The 23,691-nt window shown below is 43.8% G+C and overlaps 1 protein-coding gene across 11 annotated transcripts in view; it reads left to right on the forward strand.

The window, feature by feature from the left end:
* The window catches only part of AKAP13 (A-kinase anchoring protein 13), a 342,139-nt gene that overhangs the window by 306,733 nt on the left and 11,715 nt on the right, over positions 1-23,691 (forward strand). For 8 of the 11 annotated variants that reach the window (XM_068557294.1, XM_068557256.1, XM_068557275.1 and 5 more), the window contains 15 exons: positions 39-106; positions 2,278-2,344; positions 5,755-5,890; positions 7,297-7,409; positions 7,993-8,145; positions 8,768-9,018; positions 11,337-11,462; positions 11,579-11,696; positions 12,358-12,606; positions 15,763-15,839; positions 16,372-16,553; positions 16,674-16,756; positions 19,410-19,604; positions 22,740-22,901; positions 23,331-23,401. In XM_068557294.1, coding sequence (XP_068413395.1) covers positions 39-106; positions 2,278-2,344; positions 5,755-5,890; positions 7,297-7,409; positions 7,993-8,145; positions 8,768-9,018; positions 11,337-11,462; positions 11,579-11,696; positions 12,358-12,606; positions 15,763-15,839; positions 16,372-16,553; positions 16,674-16,756; positions 19,410-19,604; positions 22,740-22,901; positions 23,331-23,401 — 2,051 coding nt within the window. The remainder of the gene's footprint in view (positions 1-38; positions 107-2,277; positions 2,345-5,754; positions 5,891-7,296; positions 7,410-7,992; positions 8,146-8,767; positions 9,019-11,336; positions 11,463-11,578; positions 11,697-12,357; positions 12,607-15,762; positions 15,840-16,371; positions 16,554-16,673; positions 16,757-19,409; positions 19,605-22,739; positions 22,902-23,330; positions 23,402-23,691) is intronic. The other 3 variants (XM_068557283.1, XM_068557330.1, XM_068557264.1) reach the window with 2 other exon arrangements.

Consider the following 23,691-nt stretch of genomic DNA (forward strand, 5'->3'; position numbering starts at 1 on the left):
GTGTATTAATGTCACCTGGGGTTTTGCTCTCTTTTCAGATTGTAGTGCTTTTGTCCACAAAGGCTGTAGAGAAAGTCTGGCCTCCTGTGCAAAGGTCAAAATGAAGGTAAGACATTTTTGGCTAAACCAATGACATCTTCAGAGTTGGGAGATTTGGGGTTGTAGTTTTTGTTTATTTTCATCATTTGGTACCTACTTTGAGACTAAAATAACCAAAAATGATTTTTCTCTTCTTAACACACTCGGGAATTTGTGGCTTTTGGAAGGTAAAATGCTTTCAGAACTTCTCCATGTTAAATGCACATTTCTCTGTGATTTTAATCTGTGTCGCCGTTGAAGTGGTTTTCTGCTTAACTGTGTCTGCAGACCTACTCTGCCTTTCACACGCCTGGCTTCCTTCTTCAGGACCACGAGGGCAGCAGGTGGAAATCAGGGGCTCTGACACGCTGATGGGCTGGGGAGTGTCAGGGTTAAATGGGCCTGTCTGGCAGCACTTTTCTCCACAGGCTCGTGTGGATCACATGACAGGAGCAGGAAGTGTATGATGGTACATGCTCTGAGTATGCAGCTGTGTGATAACAGGCACTGCATATCAGAGCCCTTAAAGAAAGAGTACGGGGCTGGGGGCAGATGGGCGTTTAGGTGGCCTGTGTGGTTTTCAGTGTTGTAGTCACTCATAAATGTCTTTGTTCCTTGTCAGAAGAGTGCTCTCCAGCTCCGTCTACACAAATGCTCAGCATGCTGTGTGCTTCCAGTAACCAAACGCATTTATCTAGTGCAGTGGCCTCAAACTGGAGTGTGCATTAGAATCACCTCGGGGGCTTGTTATAAGATGACACTGGGCCCCACTCCCAGAGTTTCCGATTTGGCGGGTGGGGAGGGGCCAGGAACTTGCCTTTCTAATAAGTTCCCAGGTGATGCTAATGCTGCTAGTCCGAGGACCACACTTTGAGAAGCACTGAACTAGTGTAAAGATGACAGACTTCTGTACCCCAGGTCTTATTCAGTCCATGGGCATAAATCTTGTTTGGCTCATGGAGTAAATTTTTTTTTTATTTGAGTTAGTGTATTTATTGAAAAATCGTATTTCACACCAATTTGGATTTCTGATTTCTCCTGAGGAAATAAATGGAAGATCTCACAGCCCTGGTATTTCCCCTTACCCAGCATTCCCAATTCCCACCTTGCTCTTTTTCTTTTTTTCCATAGTACTTATCACCTTCTTAGGGTCTATTTAACACACTGTATTTATTATATTACATTTACTTTTTATGATCTGTACCTTCCCCCCACTAGACTGTAAGCACCAAACTTGCCACGCAGCCTGAAGTCAGGAGTGTTTGATCCATTAATAGCTCCTAAGCACGTAGAACAGTATCTGGCCTGTAGTTCCTTAAATGTTGGAGAGGTGGGTGGTGGGTGATAATCTACTGGGGCTGAGTGGCTGCTGCCTCCTCTAGACAAGATGTACAACCCCAGACTGCCACTACCCCCTCCTCCAACTCGCCTCTGTCCTTTGTTACCTGCCTGACCCCACAGGCATTTGAGTTTGTGATCTCTGGTAAGACTGCCGTTACTGTGAATGTGCTACAGAGAAGGAGAATGATAGGGATACAGCATATCCCATAGAAGAGAATGTAACCTGAAAGGGGGAGTTCCATTTTAAATGGACCCTTTTTCACTAGTGATTTATCTCAGACTAATTGCTTCAGTCTGTAATTTCTCACACAGTGTCTCTGTTCCATGCTACAACAAAAGTCTTAAAATTAGCACTTTGCCTAAGAATTATTTAACACCTTATAAATGCGAGTCACTGGAGAAATAGAAACAAAAAGGGCACAGATGCCGCTCTTAAGGAACCAGCATTCTGGTGGGGAAGATGGACAAGCAGGCGATGACCATAAATAAGGAAAAAACTAGGCGGGGGCACGTGCAGGATTCTAAGGGGTGCCAGTCGCTGCCTCGGGTGAGGAGAAGAAAGAAGCTAACAGATGGCTCTACCAAGGAGGGATTATCTTGAAGTAGAAGAATGCCGTGCCTGTGAAGGTGAAAAGAGCATTCCAGGCAGAAGGGACAGCATTTGCAGGATCAGAGTGCTTGGCAGGTCCAGAGGAGAGCCGGAGTGAGTGGCTGTAGCTAGGGCTAGGATGCTGAGGACCATCGGCAGGAACAGAGCGGGGAGGTAGGAGCAGCTGGCTTCCTGCTCTAGGCCTCTTGAAACTTGACAGAAGATAAATTGTAAATGCAGTGCTCACTCAGACTTTCTTTTCCTTTCAGCAGCCCAAAGGGAGCCTTCAAGCACACGACACATCTTCGCTGCCCACAGTCATTATGAGAAACAAGTGTAAGTAGCTCAGCCCACCTCTCATGATTCCTTTTCGCCTCTCTGGTTCAGGACTTACCCATACTTCTGTAGTATTTATTTGTTATTCTTAAGCAAGATTTGAATACCTATTTTGAATACTTAGAGAAGGCTGCAGTTTCATTGACCAAGAGCTTAACATTCTACCATCAAACTCTCTGGAAGGTTCTAGAATAGTGTGTGCCTTAGCTTAAAAGGCAGCACCTTAGCCCTGTGTGTCTTGAAATTTCTCTTGCGTGAGTCGACAGTGAAACTTGCTTTTAGCAGCGTTACAGTTGCGTCAGGTGAGATCTTGCTTATTAAACTTCTTGACAAACTGTGAAGTTATGAAAATAGTTCTTTTTTTCCCAAGGACTTCAGTGGTACACAAATTGGGTAAATCACACCTCTCCCATTCACATCAACCTGTCTTCTCCAGTCTGTGCAAAGCTTCCCTTTGGTTTTACTTAATATTTTCCCCTTTTCATTCTTCATTCCCTATCTCATTCCTTTCCCCTCCTCAGCACGCACTGCAGTATATTTAATGTAAACCTCTCTAATCTGCCGTATCTTTAGACATATGTGTACCTCTGGAAATGTCTCTTATGATTTTGTGCATTAAATTTAAATTAGATGATATGACTTGCTTATCCATTCTGCCGGGGTTTTTTCCACTCAATATGGTTTTGAGATCTATGCGTGTTAACTATATGTAAGCTATTGTTTCAGATCGCTGTATGGTGTTCTTTCATAAATATATACCACATTTTAATTATCAGTTCCCCCAAGGATGGTTGTCTGAGTTGTTTCCAACTCCTGCCATAAAGATGCAGTCATGAATATCACCTAAATTTGCTCTGTGGGAACCCATGTGAAACTTACCTTCAGGCCGTGTTTTTCAAAGTGTAGATCCTGGATCAATTAGAAGTGCCGATTCTTGGGCCCTACCCAGACCTACTACATCAGAGATTCCAGAGGCGGAGCTCAGTGATCTGTGTCTCAGTAGATGCTGCAGGTGATGGTGATGCACACACTCGAGCTTGAGGACCACTGCTCTGCGTGCTTCCAGATGGCTCCGGAATGGCTGTAGAGACTGTGCCACCAGGAGGGTGTGGAGTCCCTTTAGAGAGAAGTCCAGTTATTGCCCATCTTTGCATGTAGATTCCTAGAAGAAAAGTTGTGCCAGACTGTCACCCACTTTAACCAATGATCCAACCCATTCCAACACCTTTTACAAGTCTAATCTTCCTTAAACTTTTGTTCTGTGACATTATCCCTTATTTCAGAAACCATTTTTTTCTTTCAAATCAGATAAAATAGCATTTTTCCAAAAAATACCTATTATGTCTGACCCCCACATGTATTCTTATTCCTGTTTTACCCATTTTATTCCTGAGGTAACGTAGCGGTAAGAGTACAGATTGTGGATTCAAGTTGTATGGGTTTGAGTCCCAGCATCCCACTTAACAGCCGCGTAACCTCGGACGTTTACTAAATCCCCTGTACCTCGTTTTCCTCCTCTGTGAAAAGATGGTAATAGTATCAGCAGGTGGTCATCGGGTTTAAGTGAGATCACACCAGTGAAGTACTTGGTGGTAGGCCTCCTTCAGTGTTTGCTTTCACCACTACCATCACCATCACAAATAAGGATGCTGAGGCTCAGAGAGTAGTTAGCAACTTCCCTGAGTGGAGTGGATTGGCTTCAACAAGGGAGAGTTGTTTTCACCCCGCTATGCTGCCTTTTAGATACAGGTTGTTCTTTCAAATTTTCAGGGCTCTGCATGACATGACTTCGTTCTGCTTCTCCGGCCGTTTCACTGATCCCTCATATACACCCCTCTACTTACTTCCTCTTCTGCTTGTTACCTCCCTTTCACATTAACAGAGTGTTTCTGCCTTCCTTCATACGGTTCTCCTCTTCAGAATGTCCTCTTTTTCTGTTGACTTACCCACATCCTACTGTTCTTCAAGAACCGGTGTTTCTTCCTCCATCAGATTTTATCTGCTCAGCAGCTTCCCTTCTGAGACACTGAGGATGTGCTCCAGGCTCTTGAACACTTGAGCATGTTCGCTTCCCTGCCAGTTGCCCTTCTTCCCTGTTGGTGTGGGACCCACATCTCCTAGTTTCCTGTGTGCTTCCTGCAGGAAGGGTCTGGTCATGTTATAGGGTAGCATGTTTCTGGTGTTTATTATATCACCACCTTCTAAATCGAATTTGAATTGGAAATTAATGGTTTTATTAATTGTATTAAGTCAGAAACATCCTGTAATACTGTGAAGCCGTAACAGCTGCCCCAGTCTTACTTCCTTCAGCTCCTCATGCTCCTGGGGATGGACAGATAATGCAGCAGTTTAGTTAGCTACCAAGGAAAAATAATTTGTTACCCAGATGGCAGTGTGACGACTTTAGCATGAAATTAGAGCTCCAGTTTCCTCTTTGGTCAAGTTCAAGAGAAATATGCAGTATGAGGACAAATTAGCTATGTGACATCAAACACATGTTGCATTTTCCTCATCTGTAAATTAAAGGAATTGGTCAAAACCTGTGTTCTCAGACATTGTACAGAAGGATCACTTGGGGAGCTGGTAAACGTGTAGACTCCCAGGTCCCACCCGCACAGAGCAAGAAGGGCTGGGAATTTGCATATCTAACCAGCCCCTCACACGTTTCTTGGTAGGTCCTCCCAAAGAACACCAGCCTCAGTTACCTCTGAGGCTCCTTTTATCCTTAAAACTCTTTTGGTCTCCTTTTCTCTTACTTTGAATTAGTTTAAATTTTTAAATATATGATACTTTCACACGATTCTTTATCCTCATCGCCTCATTTCCATCACACCCCACGGGTAAACCACTTTTCTTAGTTTTATATTTATCTTCCTTAAGTTTCTTTATTAAAATAAAGCAAATACCAATTTGGATTATTAACTATGTTTTTAAAACATAAAAGGTGGTCTGTTGCGCACTTTATTCTGCACCTTGGTTTTTTTCCCCCTTAATATGTTATCTGCAGATCTGTGTCAGTTCATGGAGAGAGTCCTCATTTTTTTTTAAAGCTTCATAGTATTCACATGTAGGCTGTACCATGATTTATTAACTGATCTTCTTTTGATACTCATTTTGCTTTTACCAAACTTTGCATTGAATAACTTTGGACATAAGTCATTTCAAATGTAAACAAGTAAATCTTGTAGAATAAACATATCCTAAATGGAATTACTGGATCAAAGATATAGGCATTTACAATTTCAACAGCTAATGCCAAGTTGTCTTGCATAGAGTGTTTGTACCTATTTACACTCCCAGGGTAAATCTCTTTTAAAGCGGTTTGCTTCTATTTGGCATTCATCCGGTGAGTCAGTGCTGGTGGGCATGCGTCGGTGATACTTCATTTGGTGTCCTTTCATTCTTTACAGCCTCCCAGCCCAAGGAGCGCCCTCGGTCCGCAGTCCTCCTGGCCGATGAAACCACTGCCGCCCCCATGTTTGTTAACAGACGGTCCCAGCAGAGTGTGTCGCTCTCCAAAAGTGTCTCCATTCAGAACATTGCTGGGTGAGTGGGGATGTAAAGCTAGCACAGTTGACATCTAGGTGACAGAGCATAATAATGTATACCATTTGACAAAAAGATTGTTTTAGAAAGAAGTGTATAACGTAATGGGTTAGTGCTACAGATGAGTGGGGTGAGGATTACACTTCGATGCACCATCATGATCGCCATTTTGTAGCAAGGATCCCCTCTAAACACCATTTTTCGGCCAGTTGTCCTCTGCTTTTATACATGATCAGCCCTGCTTTTAAAGAACCTGCCTTCTAAAAGGATGATTTTCAGATCAAAATAAGAAGTGGGAATAGGAAAAAAGATTTAATTCTGAATGTTTGGTTTCAATCACTTGTATTTTCATATGTCACACTTTTCTGTTGGTCAGATGAACCTGGGGGAGGGGGTAGTAGCTTTTTTTTTTTTTTTTTTTTTTTAAAACTCGCCTCTTGACTCTTAAGTCATGGGAGTGAATAATGGGCCGGGTACTACAGTAGGTTCCCCGTCCCTCATCTGCACTGAGTTCCTTTTGTGGTCCCTCCAGAAGTTGCTGTGGCCCCTGATTGTTCAGGCCTCGGCTGTCTGTGGTTAGCACAGGGCCGATTATGATGTTGCTGGCTGTTTGGGGTAAGATGCCTGCCTTCCCATCCAGTAAAGAAGTCATCTCAAATATAGGACTCAAAACATCTCTTGCAGCTCTCTTAACCTAGGCTGGAGGAAAATTCCCAACTGAAGGATGCAAATCTCCTTTTGTCTGTGTTTCCTAACCTCTGTGCTGGCTACTGTTTCCTCCTCCTTAAAAAAAAAAAAGTTTCAGGTATTTTTATATTGTTTTGTCTTTCTGTTGTAATTAACCAAAGGCTTTCTTTTCAAAGTTCTTATGTTATCCAAATGAGTTTATATTATGACTTCTAAAAGTTGGCCTTTAAATAAAATTTAGTTTTAAATGACTCTGGCTTACTTTTGCGTTGTACCACAAACATCTACTGGGTGCCTAATGTGCTAGCTGGTGAGTTGGGGTCAAGAAAAGTTCAAAGAATATGGTTTAATATAAGTGCTTGGTCTATAGTTATTTAGGGAACACAGGGAAAAAGTGTAGTGGTTAGACATGAGTTTCAAACAAAAATTTCTTATATAATGTGTATGCAGTTTGAAGGAGGAGCATTCTCCTTGCTACCTATCGTTTAAGAAAACCCAAGGCTCAAAAAGTTCATGCCTGCAGTGATGTTAAATGCCTCCAACCTTCCTTAATAGTTTGTGTTGCATATTGCTGGGTACCTGGCATAAGTAATTTGTCTTCCATCATTGTAGTACTTGCAGCCAGCTGTCATTTTATAATTTTTCAGATCTTCACTTAAGACCGGAAACCATGGCTTCTCAGAATGTATCTGACAGTATGTGTTTCCTTTTGCCCCCAGAGTTGGCAATGATGAGAACATATCAAACACCTGGAAATTCCTGTCTCATTCAACAGACTCACTAAATAAAATCAGCAAGGTCAATGAGTCAACAGAGTCCCTTACTGATGAGGGTAAGCAGAAGCCACGGCGTGTATTGTGTGCGTCTGCAGAGACTTTGTGCCATCTCCTAGAATGCAAGCACTAACGCATCTCCTGCCTCTTCCTTACTCCTGTGAAACTTCTCTAAACTGTCTGTAAAGCATCACATGCTTTAAAATGAGTGGTAAACCCACTTATCCTGTTGTTAGATGGTTGTCCACTGAAGGATGTCATTGATTTTAATGTGGTCAGACTCTGGTACAAACGCTTCTTCTTCCCCTAGACTTTCGTACACATTCAGTTCTAGCTCTTTTGGCACAGTTGTAAGCCTACTCTCTTAAACAAGTAAAGTCACCAGGACCCTGATCATGTCTTAATCATCTTTGATTTATGTGACGTTTATCACCCTTAACCGAAGTCTTGAATATATAGAGTATGTCCCTCCGGAACAGAAAATGATCTTTTCTAATAGAATATATATTCTATGAACGTCCTGTGTTAGTGTAGAGTGTTTATGTCTCATGAAGTTATCACCCTGAGGAACGTCCGGCAGAGGTTTTTTTTTTAGAGGTCACAGACGTGGGATTCTGATACTGATTTTTTTTGTATTTTGAGGAGTAGGTACAGACATGAATGAAGGGCAGCTAATGGGAGACTTTGAGCTTGAGTCCAAACAGCTGGAAGCAGAGTCCTGGAGTCAGATAGTGGACAGCAAGTTTCTGAAACAGCAAAAGAAAGATGTGGTCAAACGGCAAGAAGTGATTTATGGTGAGACTCTTCACGTGCTGTGCTAATATTTGATTTGCATCGTCTGGCATTGTTTATTAGGGGATTTATTGGGTTACGTCAAGTCAATTTTCAAGTATGTAGCATCTCAAAGATTTTCTTTTGAAAACTTTGAGGTATAAAGACATCTTATTTCTATCCTTTTCTCTCTCTGTAAAATTATATTCTTTACTTTCATTGGACATTTTATTTAATATGAGTGCTTATTTATGTGATAGTCCTAAAAAGAGATCTCTTGTGACAGTACAGTTTAATTCCTCAGCTACAGTAGAAACTAGACTAAACACAAGTCATTTCTGGGAAATAGGAACGTAGTAAATTATGAAAGGTCTTGAATCCCAATGAAGACCACTTTGGAAACCACCACTTAAGAGTGATGGAATCCAGTACACCTGTCAGAAAATAGTGTGAGGTCCCATGAAAAAATCGAGGAATAGGATGAAAACGCTTCAGGGAAAAGACAGCTGTTGACTCAGTTTTAAAGTTCAAATTGGGCCGTAAATAGCCTTAAGACAAAATTGGGCTCTTAGTAGCAGCAGACACACTTTGCAGGAGAATCCTCGAGGAGAGCATTCCTGACCACTGAGCCTTGTCCCTCCCCCAGAGCTGATGCAGACGGAGTTCCACCACCTCCGCACACTCAAGATCATGAGCGACGTGTACAGCCGGGGCATGACGGCCGACCTGCTCTTCGAGCAGCAGATGGTGGAGAAGCTCTTCCCCTGTTTGGATGAGCTGATCAGTATCCACAGCCAGTTCTTACAGAGGATCCTGGAGCGGAAGAAGGACTCTCTGGTGGATAAAAGTGAAAAGAACTTTCTCATCAAGAGGATTGGGGATGTGCTTGTGCACCAGGTGAGCAGCGGGAGGGCCCCTGGTGCCTCTCATACGCACTGGGGGCCCCGTAGCCGTGCGTTCACATCCTGGCTGTCCTGCTCACGATCTCTGTGAGCTTAGGCAAGTGATTGCATCGCTCCGACCCTCAGTTTCTTTTTCTGTAATTGAGGACAGTAGATTTTCTCTTTTAATGCTATTTTAAAATTTAAAAGATAATGTATATATAAAGTACCCAGCATACATGGTAGACATGCAGTAAAAGCCAGTTTTTCTTCCTCAGAGTCTGTACCAACATCAGAGATACTATAGTTTAAGAGGTCAAAAAATATTTGTTGGAAGTCTCAACTTCAACCTGTGACTCAAATCAAAAGGCTCATTTATCTAAAAACCACCTGAGACTACAAACTTGACTAAGAAACCATCTGTAAAATAATTCATAAAATATTTCTTGCTAATATTTTCGTCAAGGTGTGGTATGGTTTCAATCCTATGTCAAAAGCAATTTAGCTAAAAATTGTTTTGATACTTTCAGATGTATGTGTCATAAGCAGTTTCTAAATGTTTCTTTTTTAAAACACTCTTTTTGAAAGAAGAATAATGCTAGTATAACCTTTATAGGCAGAGGGGCATCGCATCACATCTGACTAGCTCTTTCTCACCGGCAAGTCTCTGCCTCATTGTGGAAGCAGAGGCTTACTTGCTGGAACATTTGCCTGAGAATTGGAAATATTGTCCTTTCGTTGTATTCTTGAGTCTGTACCCCTTGCCCTATTAATTCATTGGTGCCTTCATTCATTCATTTTTCAAGTATTTACTGGGGATTTACTCAATACCCTGTGGAACCACAAAGGTAAATACAGTGTAGACCTCTGCTTCATGGAATTCATGTTCTAGGAGTGAAGGATAGGCATGTCGTGAAGTAAATGCAGATGCAGTGTAGTGAATGCGTTCACACTGGTGGTCAGGGCCTCAAAGTGGGCACGGTCAGCTCTGCAAGTGAGGACCCTTCCTCCCCAAACATCCCCTTCCTGTCATTTTCCATGTTTCTCCCTCTGCCCCTCCTCCCCACCCTCAGACCTGCACTGGTACTTCCTCTGACCCTGTAGCTCCTTGTATTTGTGCATGTCCTCTAGTAAGATGTTAGCCCCGTGGTGTCCATTTGTTGGTTCTGAGCGCCAGTGCTAGAATCACCCTTTTAGAGCACTTGCTTTGTGATGGGAGCCGATCACTTAAAAATCTCTCTGCCTCAGCTTCTCTGTTGGTAAAGGGGAAAAGGAAAGGCTACCCTGAACTTTTTTTCAAGTTTTGGGGTAAGGATCAAGTTGTGTTGCCTCCAGAGATTGTTAGTCCAGCGGGAATTGATGCTTAGCACGTGTCTTGTGGACCACATACAGAAACTCAGCGGGTACCCCACAGTGAACGTAGCTTCAGATGAACCGTTGAGATTGCACACGCTTGGGAATGAACAAAGGGCCATGCAGAATTGTTAGGCCTGCTGGCCTGAGGTAAGTAGGATAAACAGATTCCCTAGGTAATGACGGCCGTTTCTGATGTCTTTCTAACTTATCAGGATGACTTTTTTGAGACTGCTACCTCATGAAAGACTTCTAGTGAGTCTCTCTGTTTTATTACTGGGTTATGACAAATGGGAGTTAAAACACATCTTGCATTTCTTATGTGCACAGTACATAGATACTTCTGTGTTTATTGTTTTTTAAATATATGTAACAGCTTTATTGAAATATAATTCATATGCCGTGTGATCCACCCATTTGAAGCACACAGTTCAGTGGTTTTCAGTATATCCGTGGAGCTGTGCAGCCATCACCACGGTCAGTTGTAGAACATTTTTATCATCATCACCCCCACCAACTTCCCCAGCCCTAGGCAACCACTAATCTGCTTTCTCTGTGGCTTTGCCTATTCTGCACATTTTATATAAGTGGAATAAAGCAATATGTTGTCCTTTGTGATTGGCTTTTTTCATTCTTACATTATCCATTTATCCTCTGATGAACACTTGGGTTATTTCCACTCTGGGGCTGTTGTGAATAATGCTGCTATGAACATTCGTATACAGGTTTTTGTGTGGACGTATGTTTTTATGTCTAGGAGTGGAATTGCTGGCTCATATAGTAACTCTATATTTAACTTTTTGAGGAACTGCTAAGCTGTTTTCCAAAGCTCCTGTACCATTTTAATCTTTTAATCTTTGGGGGGAAGTTATGAGGAAGCTCTCTTGGGTTTCACAAGTAGACTGGAAACTTTGGACAGAATGATAATAGGAGTTTAGCACCCTGAGTTATGGCATAACTTCTGTTCTCTTTCCTCTGCAGTTTTCAGGAGAGAACGCAAGACGCTTAAAGAAGACATACGGCAAGTTTTGCGGGCAGCACAACCAGTCTGTAAACTACTTCAAAGACCTCTATACCAAGGATAAGCGTTTTCAGGCCTTTGTGAAGGTATTGATGTGAAACGGTGGGGATTTCCATGTTGTCCAGAGCATTGTGTCACTGTCAGTTTTAGCTCGAGCCTTCTCCCTTGGGTAGTTCCTGACACTTGGTTTACTTCCTTGCAGAAGAAGATGAGCAGTTCGGTCGTACGGAGGCTTGGAATCCCAGAGTGTGTATTGCTTGTAACCCAGCGGATCACCAAATACCCGGTTTTGTTCCAAAGAATATTGCAATGTACCAAAGGTGCGTCTCTCTCTGGACTCGGTCTTGTTTGCCAGTGGACTGTTGCGGTCTGTCCAACAGCACTGGAGACCCCGTAGAAGAACTCTTTTACGTTGAGAAGGTCTAAAAGAGAGCCTGTGTTTTATCTTAAAAGCGGTTTTCTTGAGTGAAAACATAAAGTGTTATATCAGCAGACTCACGGTGAATGAGAGCAAGAAGGGAAGGAACCACTTAGTGATCCCAACGAGAGTTCAGTGACCTGAGCAACTTGTCACTTGTCCCTAGACTGGGAGATGATTCCCACCTGCAAGTGCTAGAATCACCGCTGTTTCTCGTTTAATCACGACTTAGTAGTTTCTCTCTCAGCTAATCCTGCTCCTAGGCAGGTACGTTAAGGATTAGGTAAAACAAAGACATAAATAAAAAACTAGTTGCTCCTCTCCCTCCCTAAGAATGTTGGGTTCCTTCCACTTTAGAACGCGGCACATAATTGCATGTCATCTGTATCATTGAAACATCTAACTTGATTTAAACTCTGACAGAGCCAGGGGTAGGCACGTGCCCTTCGACGTGTTGGCTTCGCTCTGCCGGCGTGCCCACAGAGGGAAGACGGTGATGTGGAGCAAGAAGGCAGGGTCCCCCTCCTTCTGCCCAGTAGAGACAGTTATTCTTTCCTTCTCAGACAGTGAAGTGGAGCAGGAAGATCTAGCTCAGTCCCTGGGCCTGGTGAAGGATGTGATTGGAGCTGTGGACAGCAAAGTGGCAAGTTATGAAAAGAAGGTCCGTCTCAATGAGATTTATACAAAGACAGATAGCAAGTCGATCATGAGAATGAAGAGTGGTCAGATGTTTGCCAAGGAGGATCTGAAGCGGAAGAAGCTCGTGCGGGATGGGAGCGTGTTTCTGAAGAGCACAACAGGGAGGTTGAAAGGTGAGGCTCGCTCTCGTCAGAGTCTAAGTGTGTGCCAGAGGGCAGCGGGCAGGATCCAGATGTCACCAGGTTGTTCCCAGGGACCCATGTCCAGACATCACACAGGAGCAGCAGTCGTTTAATTGATCTTAATCTTGTGTCAGAAAAGACTGGTTTGAGATGGCTTACAAAACCATATAGAATACAGTAAGAGAACGAGGAAATGATGCAGTCAGGGGAAATGAAAAACAAAAACTTTTTTTTTAAAGAACAAAGCAAAGGGTAAGATTCATACAAAAAAGCAAGGTGTTAAGGAAGACATATTTTCCCTATGAAAGAGGGGCAACAAATTTGGGGTCAGGGTCTCTGGCAAAACAATTGCTAGGAGGGAAATACCATCAGTTGCACAATTCATAGATTCTCTGAGATTAAAAATACATCACTCGTTCCTAAGAGACGGCAGAGGAATTTTCAGCTCCTGAGACCTTAGAGAAACGAAAGTTTAACTCACAGCAACTAGATTTATGATTAGACTTTGTTTTTCATCTTTTATCTTTCTCTAAGCAAAAGAGATCATAAAAGGTACTCATTTTCTGTTTGATTTTAGTTTTTACCTTTTAAATGATCGGCCCCATCAAGTGAAGGAAGTTAGGAGGTTTGTTCATTCATCTGTACATCTGGTTGGTTTGTTTGTTTTTAATAATTGTTTTCATCCAACCTGTATCCTCTGGGCCTATATGGTAACTCTCACCTCACCAGTAGCCTTGAGTATACCCAGCCCACCTCCCTGGCCTCGGTGAGCTGAGCACACAAAGCAGCCCAGTGCCGTCAGCCCCGCTGGCATAAAACTCAGGTGAGTGAAATGTGTGCTTCTCTCGTCGCCGAGGTATAAGTAATGCTATAGGTAGCTGCTCTCGGAGAATTCCCAGGAGTCCTTAGCTAGGGTCTCACCATGCTCAGACCACAGAGTAAAGAAATCCCAGGCATTCAGCTGCTCTCAAAGGTGAATGTCGCAGGACACCCGGCATAGAAGTTGGGCTCGGAATGAAGAGACCTGTAAAGAGGTTCTCGCTCTGCAGTGTGATGGCTGCTAGAATAGAGAGGCGTGAACTGAGGACAAGCGGAGGGAGCCAGGCAGAAGGGAGGAGGAAGCGTGGAAGCGTGGAGCTGAAGGGTCTGGCCCGTCGGGAGGGGTGGGCAGGCGGGGTCTCTGGCAGCAGAGTGAGGCAGGAAATAACGGCTGAAGAATCGGCCGGGGGCCAGGTTGGGGTGGGTGCGTGCTCCGGACTAGGGGGCTGGCAGGGATGCTGGTGATGGGAGTGAGCGAAAGATGGGCTCAGAATGGAGGGTTTGAGCAAGAAAGGGGTGAGTTAGAGTGTGTGTAGTTCAGCTGCTGGGGGCAGGGTAGAGGACAGCAGGGATGCGGAGGTACCAGTGACCGAGACGAGGGCGGTCATTGTTGCAGCGATCCGGGAAGGGCTCCCCCGGGCAGGGTCATCTCAGAGAGAAGAAATACCCCTTCCTGCCACCAGCCAGCTGTGCCTCTCACTGCTCCATGATGAACTTGAACTGTGCGATCCCTGCAGCTCCTTCCTTCCAGCCCTGGTGCTCTGTGATGTCCTGAGACCACAGTTGAGGGCTCTGGCCTCACCGCCACTGTGAGGCCGTGTCGGAGGCAGCCTGGTGGTAGAGAAGCACCTGCCCGCTCTTGTAAGGATGGATTTCCTAGAGTTGCTGCCAGTGCTGTATTTTCTTTACACAGCAGTTTATTTATTCATTCCCGAAATAAAAACTGATAGATTCCAGCTGTTGGAATAATGTTGCGGTCAAAGCAATGGCAGAACGATAGGTTTTCTGGCCTAAAATGTCTCCAGTGGAGATAAGAGTTTGGTGTTTAGTCATTTTCACCCCCAAGTGAAAATGACTTGTGCCAAGAACAGCCAGTCCTGTGTTGGGTAACCCTTGAAAGGGATGGGATTGCTTTTCTCTGATCTACTGACGCTGTGATCACGTAAACTTCAGGATTCCATAAAAGTTGAAACTTACGTTTTAGAGCTCTTTTTTTTTTTTTTTTTTTTTGGCAGACACCTGAACGATTTAAAAGTAAAGTTTTTTAAAAAAAAAACTTGTCAAAACTAATGGTAGTGCATGGAAAATTACTGTGGTCTAGGCTGAAAAACTAGACCACCCTAGGAATCAGACATCCTTGCTTCTGTTTTCCTCATAGCTTTGCAGTGAATTACACAGGGCACCCCAGTTTTGGCAGTAGTGGTAGAAAAGGCCAAGAGGGTCCTGACCACCCAGGAGGCGGCTGCATAAGTCAGCCCGTTGTTTTCCCAAAGATTTGTAGGCTCCCCTTTCCAGAGTAAAGGTGGTACAGAGGGACCTGTTAGGTCTCAGTAGACGGCTCACCTCCAGGGAGGTCCCACTTTGTCCTTAAGGGAATAATGGGAAATGTCACTTCATACTCCTGGAGGATTAGAGCAAGAGTTTGTGGCATTCTTTTGATTCCTGGATCCAACTAGAGATGTTAATTTGGCTTTTGTTTTTTCTTAATTGAGAAGAAGAGAAGGCTGTTTCCACGGTGCAGAAGGGTTGAGGTTGACTGTGCTGTGTTGGAGCTGGGAGCGGAGCCACTGTACTCCGTGTACCTGTGACGGCAGCGGGTGTCGTCTAGCCATCCGTGTCCTCTAGGACGTGTGGATGAAGCCTGCCTTTCATTAGACTGAGATATTCTTGTACATCACCTTCTGGCAGCCTTCCTGTCTGCTGTCCCACGCCTTCTTCCCATTACTATGATCAGAAGTTGAGAAATACTGTGACCTGAGTATTATGACCTGTAGAATGTGTTGCTATTTAGCATCTGTTAAAGTCCTGCTTTCCAGCTTTACTCTTAAAGTATTTATTCTTAAAAATCTTGCCTTGTGGGATATATCTTTCCAGCACTGAGTGCTTAAACCTTCCCAAGACAAGGCTTTGGTGATAAATCCCATTTTAAAATGCCTCTAAAAACCTAATGATCAGATCTGGACCCTGCAGAAATGTCAAGCCCTTGCCTTGGAGGAGTGTAATAATGTGCTGTGCGGGTGTGTTGCTGAGTTTTCCTTTAATGAAGTGCCCTGAAGGTGCTTCACCGTTCAGTGGTCATTGTTCTCTCTTCCCTTCCCCCCTCTACAGAGGTTCAAGCGGTCCTGCTTACTGACATTTTAGTTTTCCTTCAAGAAAAAGACCAGAAATACGTCTTTGCGTCATTGGTAAGCTGAATTGTTTGTCTCTGCTGTTTGTAATTAATAGTATTCAAACCCATGACAGTAGGTGGTGAGTGTTAACACTGTATTACTGCTCTCCCACCTTCTTAGAATTGGCTCAGGACAAATGCCTCCGAGTCATTTCTTACATACCCTTGCAATTTTCTGCCCACCTGCCTCCCCACCAATTATTTTTCTGTTCCCTCATAATCCTTTTGAGAGCCTTTGGCATTTGATCTAAAAAGAAATCTGTCACTGGAGTATGTCTCACACATTACGTATTACAAATCTTGCCAATTTATAACATTGCCAACCAGATTCTGTGACGAACCGGAAGGGACTCATCGTGCAGAAAACAGGACTCGAACCTTGATAACCTTAAATTTTAGTTTCCTTTCTGGAAATCTTTTTCTGTTGGATAAAATGTGAGTGAGCCGTATGCTTTTAAAAGGCATCTAGTCTTACCTTAGATGGAGGTTGTCTTAAGAGCTAGAATGTTGTATCCATGTCTTATATCTGCGCTCTCCCCATTTTCCAGGACCAGAAGTCAACGGTGATCTCTCTAAAGAAGCTGATTGTAAGAGAGGTAGCACACGAGGAGAAAGGTTTATTCCTAATCAGTATGGGGATGAAAGATCCAGAGATGGTGGAAGTCCACGCGAGCTCCAAAGAGGAGCGGAACAGCTGGATTCAGATCATCCAGGACACGATCAGCACCCTGTGAGTCACACACCCTGGCCCACCCCTGCCTCCTGGCACCTCTGTGGTTTCATAATGGTTGGGCCGCCATCAGACTAATTGACATCTTCAGAATGTGCTGTTTTGTTGTGGTTGTGTTAGGAACAGAGATGAAGATGAAGGAATTCCTAGTGAGAATGAGGAAGAAAAGAAGATGTTGGACACCAAAGCTCGGGAGTTAAAAGGTAAAGCTGGGTGGAAGCGGTCTGAGGCCCTGTCTGGGGGCATCTGCAGTCCCGTAGGGTCCCCGCTGCTCCTCCATCCCAGAGCCGTCCCGGCAGGCATGTGAACCGGGGACGGGCATAGCTCCTAACAAAAGAGAAACCAAATCTGAGCTGGCACAGGTCCCGGTGAGCAATGGCTGTAGGAATGTGTCTGATACTAGATCGAGGGGATGTTGGGTCTCTCATCTCGGTATCAGTGTCCTTGGACCCTGGTGACAGTCTTTGTACTTTGTCACAGAAGAATCTGCCAGAATTCACGGTCACATCTAAGATTAAAACAAGGAGAGAAAGGTACTTGCGGGAAAGAATTTTCCAGTTAATCCATTTATCGGGTCCCCCCGCCACTGTGCCCTGCGTTCCAGATCCGTCATGAGGTGGTTTGGGGAGAAGTGTACTATGGGTTATGTTTGGCCACTATCTGTCGAGGCCCTACCGTTTCATGTGGTCTTCGTGGCATCCCTGCAAGACCTGTATTGTAATCCCCACTGTGTAGGTGAGAAAGCTGAGGCCCATGAAGGCCAAGCAACCCAGGGTCACACACACGCACAGTTCATGGCAGAGCCAGGGCTGTGCTCCCTGTCTGCTCACCTGCAGGGCGCAGTGCTCGTGCCCCTTTGCCGGTGCTTGCTGAGTGTTCTGAAGTAAATACGTGTTGTGCTTTGGGTAGAAGTAAGGCCCAGAGTCAAGTAAATATAGGCGCCCAAGGAGTTTACTTATTACTCCATTCTGTTTCAATGGGGAGAAAAAAAAAGAAGAGATGGACAGATTTAGACTGGAGCCAGTATCACATTTTTTAATCTCTGCCTGTGATTAGGATGGCAGAGATAAGAACTGCCTTCTTTTCACATGTATGACGCACCTGGCCAGGCACAACGCTAGGTGCTAGGGATGCAACAATTCCTAAAACACTGTCCCTGCCATCGGGAAACCCACACTCTGGCAAGGGAGATCTACATAAATGACAGGCCACCTAGACCACAGGCACATATAAAGTGTGTAGGACCCACGAATCCTGCCTGTGGTGAGTCTCCCAGAGAAGATGACACGTGAGCTACATCTGAAAAAAATTACCTCACCAGATGAAGAATAGTTAGGTGAAAAGTGAAAAAGGACTTGACATGTCTGCCAAGGAATGAAGGTTTGGTATGTCTGGAGAGTCAGGGCTGAGTGACGGGAGGTTAAGCCAGGAAGCCACCACATCTTGAAAGGCAACAAGGGAAAGATACAATTTCTTTAGTAAAATTTAAACTTAAATTTTTTTTAATTGGTATTGACACCAGTTGGGAGAATTGCTTGGGGGGCTGGGGGAGCCCACTGGGAGTGGAAAAGCCAGTTGGGGGACTCTTGGGATAAGTTTGGTGAGAAATGGGCTGGAGTGGGGATGGACGTGAGTAAGAAATAAGGAACCACTTGTGGGTGGTGGGACAGAGTGAGGGGACAAAACCGCTCCCAGATTTCCAGCTGGGTAACTGGGGGATGACAGTGTTGTTGCCTGAGGAAGAGGCCACAGCCTACAGGGAGGAGGCGGGGTGGCAAGAAGGGAGAACAGAGGTTTCTGACCTGCGGAGAACAAGGCGTCTAGGTGGAGAGGGCCGCCTGACAGTGGGACTCAGCAGTCTGGTGCTCAAAACGTGGGTAGGATTTGGGGTGCCTTTTGTGAGTTATCAGCACATAAGAGGTAATTGAAGCCATGGGAGTGACTGAGGTCCCCGACAGGAAAGCATGTAAAGTATAGAAAGGAGTCTAGGATGGAGCCCGGGGCTGGGGGGTGGGGGGAGCCCAGATATTCATTCATGGCAGGTGGCAGGTCTGGTCTGTAAAGTGCTGGAGTAAGAGTGGTAGGAAGAGAACCAGCAGTGTCCTCAAAAGCGGATGGGGAGGGAAACAGTTTTATTTTATTTTATTATTTTATTCATTCATTCATTCATTTTGGGCTGCCTTGGGTCTTCGTTGCTGTACGCAGGCTTTCTCTAGTTGCAGCTAGTGGGGCCTTCTCATTGCAGTGGCTTCTCTTGTTGCGGAGTACGGGCTCTAGGCGTGCGCAGGCTTCAGTAGTTGTGGCTCGCAGGCTGTAGAGCGCAGGCTCAGCAGTTGTGGCACACGGGCTTAGTTGCTCCGCGGCATGTGGGATCTTCCCGGACCAGGGCTCGAAGCTGTGTCCCCTGCATTGGCAGGCGGATTCTTAACCACTGCGCCACCAGGGAAGTCCGGGAAACAGTTTTAAATGGGGGAAGTCATCCATGCTGGAAAAGATGAAATGAAAGACTTCACTGGATTCAGTAGTGAAGGGTAACCTTGGAAAGAGCAGATGCAGAGTGATGGGCAGAAGCCAGAGAAGAGTGTGTGGGTTGAGAAATAAACAGGAGGCAGGAGAATGGAACAGAGTGCAAGTTTGTTATGTCAGAAATTCTAGTATTTGCCTCGAAAGACCCGGGATAGTTTTCCAGGTAGACATTACAGGTCAAAACTTGATACTGCCTTCATGATGAAAAAGAAAGTGGGGAAGCTGTGTTCCTTGTGGTTCCATGCGTTACCACAAGGTGGTGCTCATGTCTTAGTCATCTCATCATAGTGAACAGTCAAGTCACCAGATCTCTTCTCTGTGCACCTGCAGAACAACTTCAACAAAAGGACCAGCAGATCCTACTCTTACTGGAAGAGAAGGAGATGATTTTCCGGGACATGACTGAGTGCAGCACTCCCTTGCCAGAGGATTGCTCCCCAACTCAAAGCTCTAGAATCCTCTTCCGATCCAACACAGAAGAGGCTCTCAAAGGAGGGCCTTTAATGAAAAGTGCAATAAATGAGGGTAATTTACATTCAGCATTGCCCCCCTCTTTGTCTCCTCCCACAGTGGTTTACACACTAATATTATCTACCAGTTCGTACTTTTTTACTGTAAAATAAATCACAAATACAGAAAACAACGCAATACATATTTCACTTTAGTAAATTATTATCAGGTGGGCATCCTTGTAACTACTACCCAGGTCAAGAAACCCCTAAAAGCCCTTCCACATGTCCTGTCCCCATCAGAGCTCTCTCCCTCCCTCCTGAAAGGAACAGGTATATTGTGACTTTTATAGTAATCACTTAGGTTTCTTTATGGTTTTATGGCCAAGTGCCTGTTCATAGACCCTGTGGTTCAGCTGTATTCATGGTTTTTGATATGCCTTTTAGGATTCTTTATTTACAGTCTCCCACCCACCCCACCATCCCTTTCTTTTCCACACAATTTATCCTTGAGCTTTGACCTATGGGTTTCTCTTTTTGGGTTTTATTCACACAGGGGTTCTGTTCTTCTGCCCTCCGTTTCCTTCAGATCCTCTGCTGGACTCGGAGGCTCAGTTGCTCAGACATAATCCCTTTGGCAAGCTGTGTTACCGTAGTGTTGTGCTCTTTCATCTGGGGACACAAAATGTCTAGTTGTCTTCTTTATTTTGTAACATATAGGAAAAACAAGATAAAAGGATAAATGCTTGATTTCCGCCCTCCCCCCCCCCCCCCCATTATTTACCAGTTTTCAAAGTAGTGAATTGATTTATGGTCATTCTCTGAAAGTGACCAGGACTTTTAATATACTATTATAGACTCATGAATTAAATATGTCTGATGCGCTTCAAGTCATTGCAGTTCTTATCCTTATTAAAAGTTAAAAAGGTCCTCTCTTTGCCAAGGGGCACCTCTTTGTGGGGCCTCTGAGTCCTTTTGGCGTGACCCCAGCAGTCTTTGAGAGCTGCTTTGCTATTTGCTATGTTAAGATGTTCCAGGCTCATCTTGTTTTCTGCCCATACCTGGAATTAGCCATCTTTCTGAGAAGCTCTGGTTTCTTTTAGTGGGAAATGATGTTTCAAGACCACTGTCTAGGCGCTAGGGGTGGTTATTGCTGCTGGGGTTTTCATTGTTACTAGGTTGGGCCTTTTCAGTGGGCCGCTTTGGGGGAAATATACTTGTGTGTGTGCGTGAGGGGATGGGGTGATGAATTCACACTGATATATATTTAATTCAAATTGTGGACTACAGGGCTTAATCTCTTCTATATTACATCTGTATCTCTTTTCTTCCACATTGTGAATCCTCATTCTCAAGGATACATCGTAGAAATAAAATATCCTATATTTACCCTAACATACACATCAGAATAACAATACTAAAACTACTGTCACTGAATATGACTCTTTTATGCTATCCCCATTCCCTCCCCCCTTTTTTATTTACCAGCTGTACTCTGTCTATACTGTCAGCTTACAACCACTGTATACGGCACTCTCCCCTTTTCAGACCCGACCTGTAGTCTTCATTCTGCAAGAACCACCACCAGTTTTTATCAGTGTCTCTCCAGTCATTTTGGATGTCTAAAGCTTATTCTTTAGTAGATGTCTCAGGAAAGGTTCACGAGGATAATATACCGAGTCCTTGCACATTGGTAATAATTTGTGCCCTTTATACTTGAAAATCTGTTCTGCTGGATATAAAATCCTTGGTTCACGTTTTCTTCCTCTGAGTATCTTAATTCTCGAATATGTTATTTATTTTTTTCTGACGTAAAGCATTGCTGGCAGAGTCTGATCGTAATTTGATTTTCCCCATGTAAGTCGCATGCTCTTTGCCTAGACGCCCAAAGGATTTTTTTCCCCTAAATCGGAGTAGTTTTACTAGAATATACCTTGGTGTTGGTTATTCTGGAATGATGTTCTGGGGTTCACAGTGTTCTATTTTGATATATAGTTTCAGATTTTTCAGATTTCAGAGATGTATTCTTATATTATAGTTTTTAGTATTTTTCCTGCACCCTTGCTTTGATTTTCTTCTTCAGGAACTCCCACTATCCATATGTTGGATCATCTTTGCCTGTCTTCAATACTACTTGCTTTCCCATAGTACTTTTTATAGCTTCATCTTTTTAATGTTTAAATATCCTTTCACCATCTATTATCTTAAGTCATTTTCTTTTGGGTTTATTTGCTCTCATATTCTAGTTCAGTTTTCATATCTTAAAGGGATACCTTTTTTCCTTCCATTTCCACTTGAGTTTTGCCACCTCCTTTCTGTGTTTTCTGATTCTGACTTAGGTTCTTTCATGTCTTGTGTCATTTTCTTTATTTTATTAACTCACTTATTTTATGGACATGTCCCTCTGATGTGCTTTTATTATATGTAGGGAAGTTTTGCCCCTTGTTCTTTCTCTCTCTCTGCCTTTTCTTAACTTTGTGTGGGATTTGACTTTGATGTTTTTCTGTTGCTCATTTTTGCGTGAAATACATTTCCTAAATTTTTAGGCTCAGATAGCTTGTTTCACTTCATCGGACTCTTATATTGTTTTCATGTAGTGTTTTTAGAAAATAACAATGGCTTGTCTTAGGAGATTCCCTGCCTCTGTTTCCTCCCTTATTCCATCTGGACCTTCTTTTTCCTTTATCTCTGTTGCTTCTCTCCTGCTCAATTTTCATTCCACTTTCAGCACTTTCTCCTTTCTGTGGGACACTGCTGCTCTAGAAGAGAACCCTAGCTGGTTGGATTTGAGAATTCAGATGCTTAGACTGCTCTAGCCCCTTGACCACCCTATGGGAGGGGCAAAAAGCCTGCCAGTTTGAACTGCAGTTCTCAAATTGGCTCACCTTACTTCCTAGGGAATTCCTTTTGGCTGCTTTGGATCTGACTCCAAGAGCTGTGCTCCTTCCAGTAAATTACTCTGCCTTCCCTGTACCCTTTTAAATCTCCTAGGTCTCATGTGAATAAGGCTGAAGAGTTAATCTCTGCATTTCCAGTAGAATCCAACTAATGCATGTATCCTGAGCTGAGAGCTTTCTCTGAGCAAAGGAAGTCACGTAGTCACTTTGGAATTTTCTGTTCATCTTCCCTGTACATATAGTGTATTACCATGAGATTTTCTTTTTCCCATTGAAAGAGGAGATGTCAGTTTTGCATGTTTCCTTTCTTGCAGTGGAGATCCTTCAGGGTTTGGTGAGTGGAAGCCTGGGAGGCACACTTGGGCAGGCTGTCAGCAGCCCTGTTGAACAAGAAGGCATGGTAGGCCCCGTTTCCTTGCCCCGGAGAGCGGAGACCTTTGGAGGATTTGACAGCCATCAGATGAATGCTTCAAAAGGTCAGTGGTTTTGAGCTCATGCGTTCTTATGGGCAATCCTTAACTATCACAACTAAAAGTGATCTGTACTGTGGTAGCTCTATCTCCTCTGTCCCAATCAGTCAGTAAATGTTTTAGTCTAGATCCTAATGAGTATCTAGCTGCTAAAACACTCAGGAACCTCTATGAATGTCACGTTCATTTTGAGTAATATAAGAGGTTTTCCTGAGATCTCAGCTAAGCTATAGCCAAAGGGGGGTCATAACACTTGTTTTTCCTTTCTGCTTCTAGTTCTTCTGCATCAGTAAAATTATTAATAATCAATCACTTAGCTGCCATTGGCATTAATAGGATTCAGAAATATTCTGTCCCTAAGCTATGTATATAGTGTTTCCTAGGCTAATCTGTTTTACAACTGCAAAAAAAAAAAAACCTTGTTTGTTTGTTTAGGAGGTGAGAAGGAAGAGGGAGATGATGGTCAAGATCTTAGGAGGACAGAATCGGATAGTGGTCTGAAAAAGGTATTTCTTTCTAAAATACACTCCCTAAGTCCTCCCTGGCACTTCCTCTAAATTCATAGTCTTTGAAATTAGCCTACTTTGATTTTGTTTTGGATGCCCAATTTGCCGTTTTTATTTCCTGTTTTATCTTAAGAGGAAAGCACGTTTTTAAGCAAACAGTACGATTCAGAGCCCCACGTTCTTGGCCGTTGGGCCTGTCTCCAGACACCGCATCTACGTGCACAGCTCTGCCGCAGCCGTGGCTGGACCAGTTTCATTAAGAGGCTCGTTTATATGCACACACCCACCTG

Source organism: Eschrichtius robustus, chromosome 1 (genome assembly GCF_028021215.1).
Source record: "Eschrichtius robustus isolate mEscRob2 chromosome 1, mEscRob2.pri, whole genome shotgun sequence".
NCBI lineage: Eukaryota > Metazoa > Chordata > Mammalia > Artiodactyla > Eschrichtiidae > Eschrichtius > Eschrichtius robustus.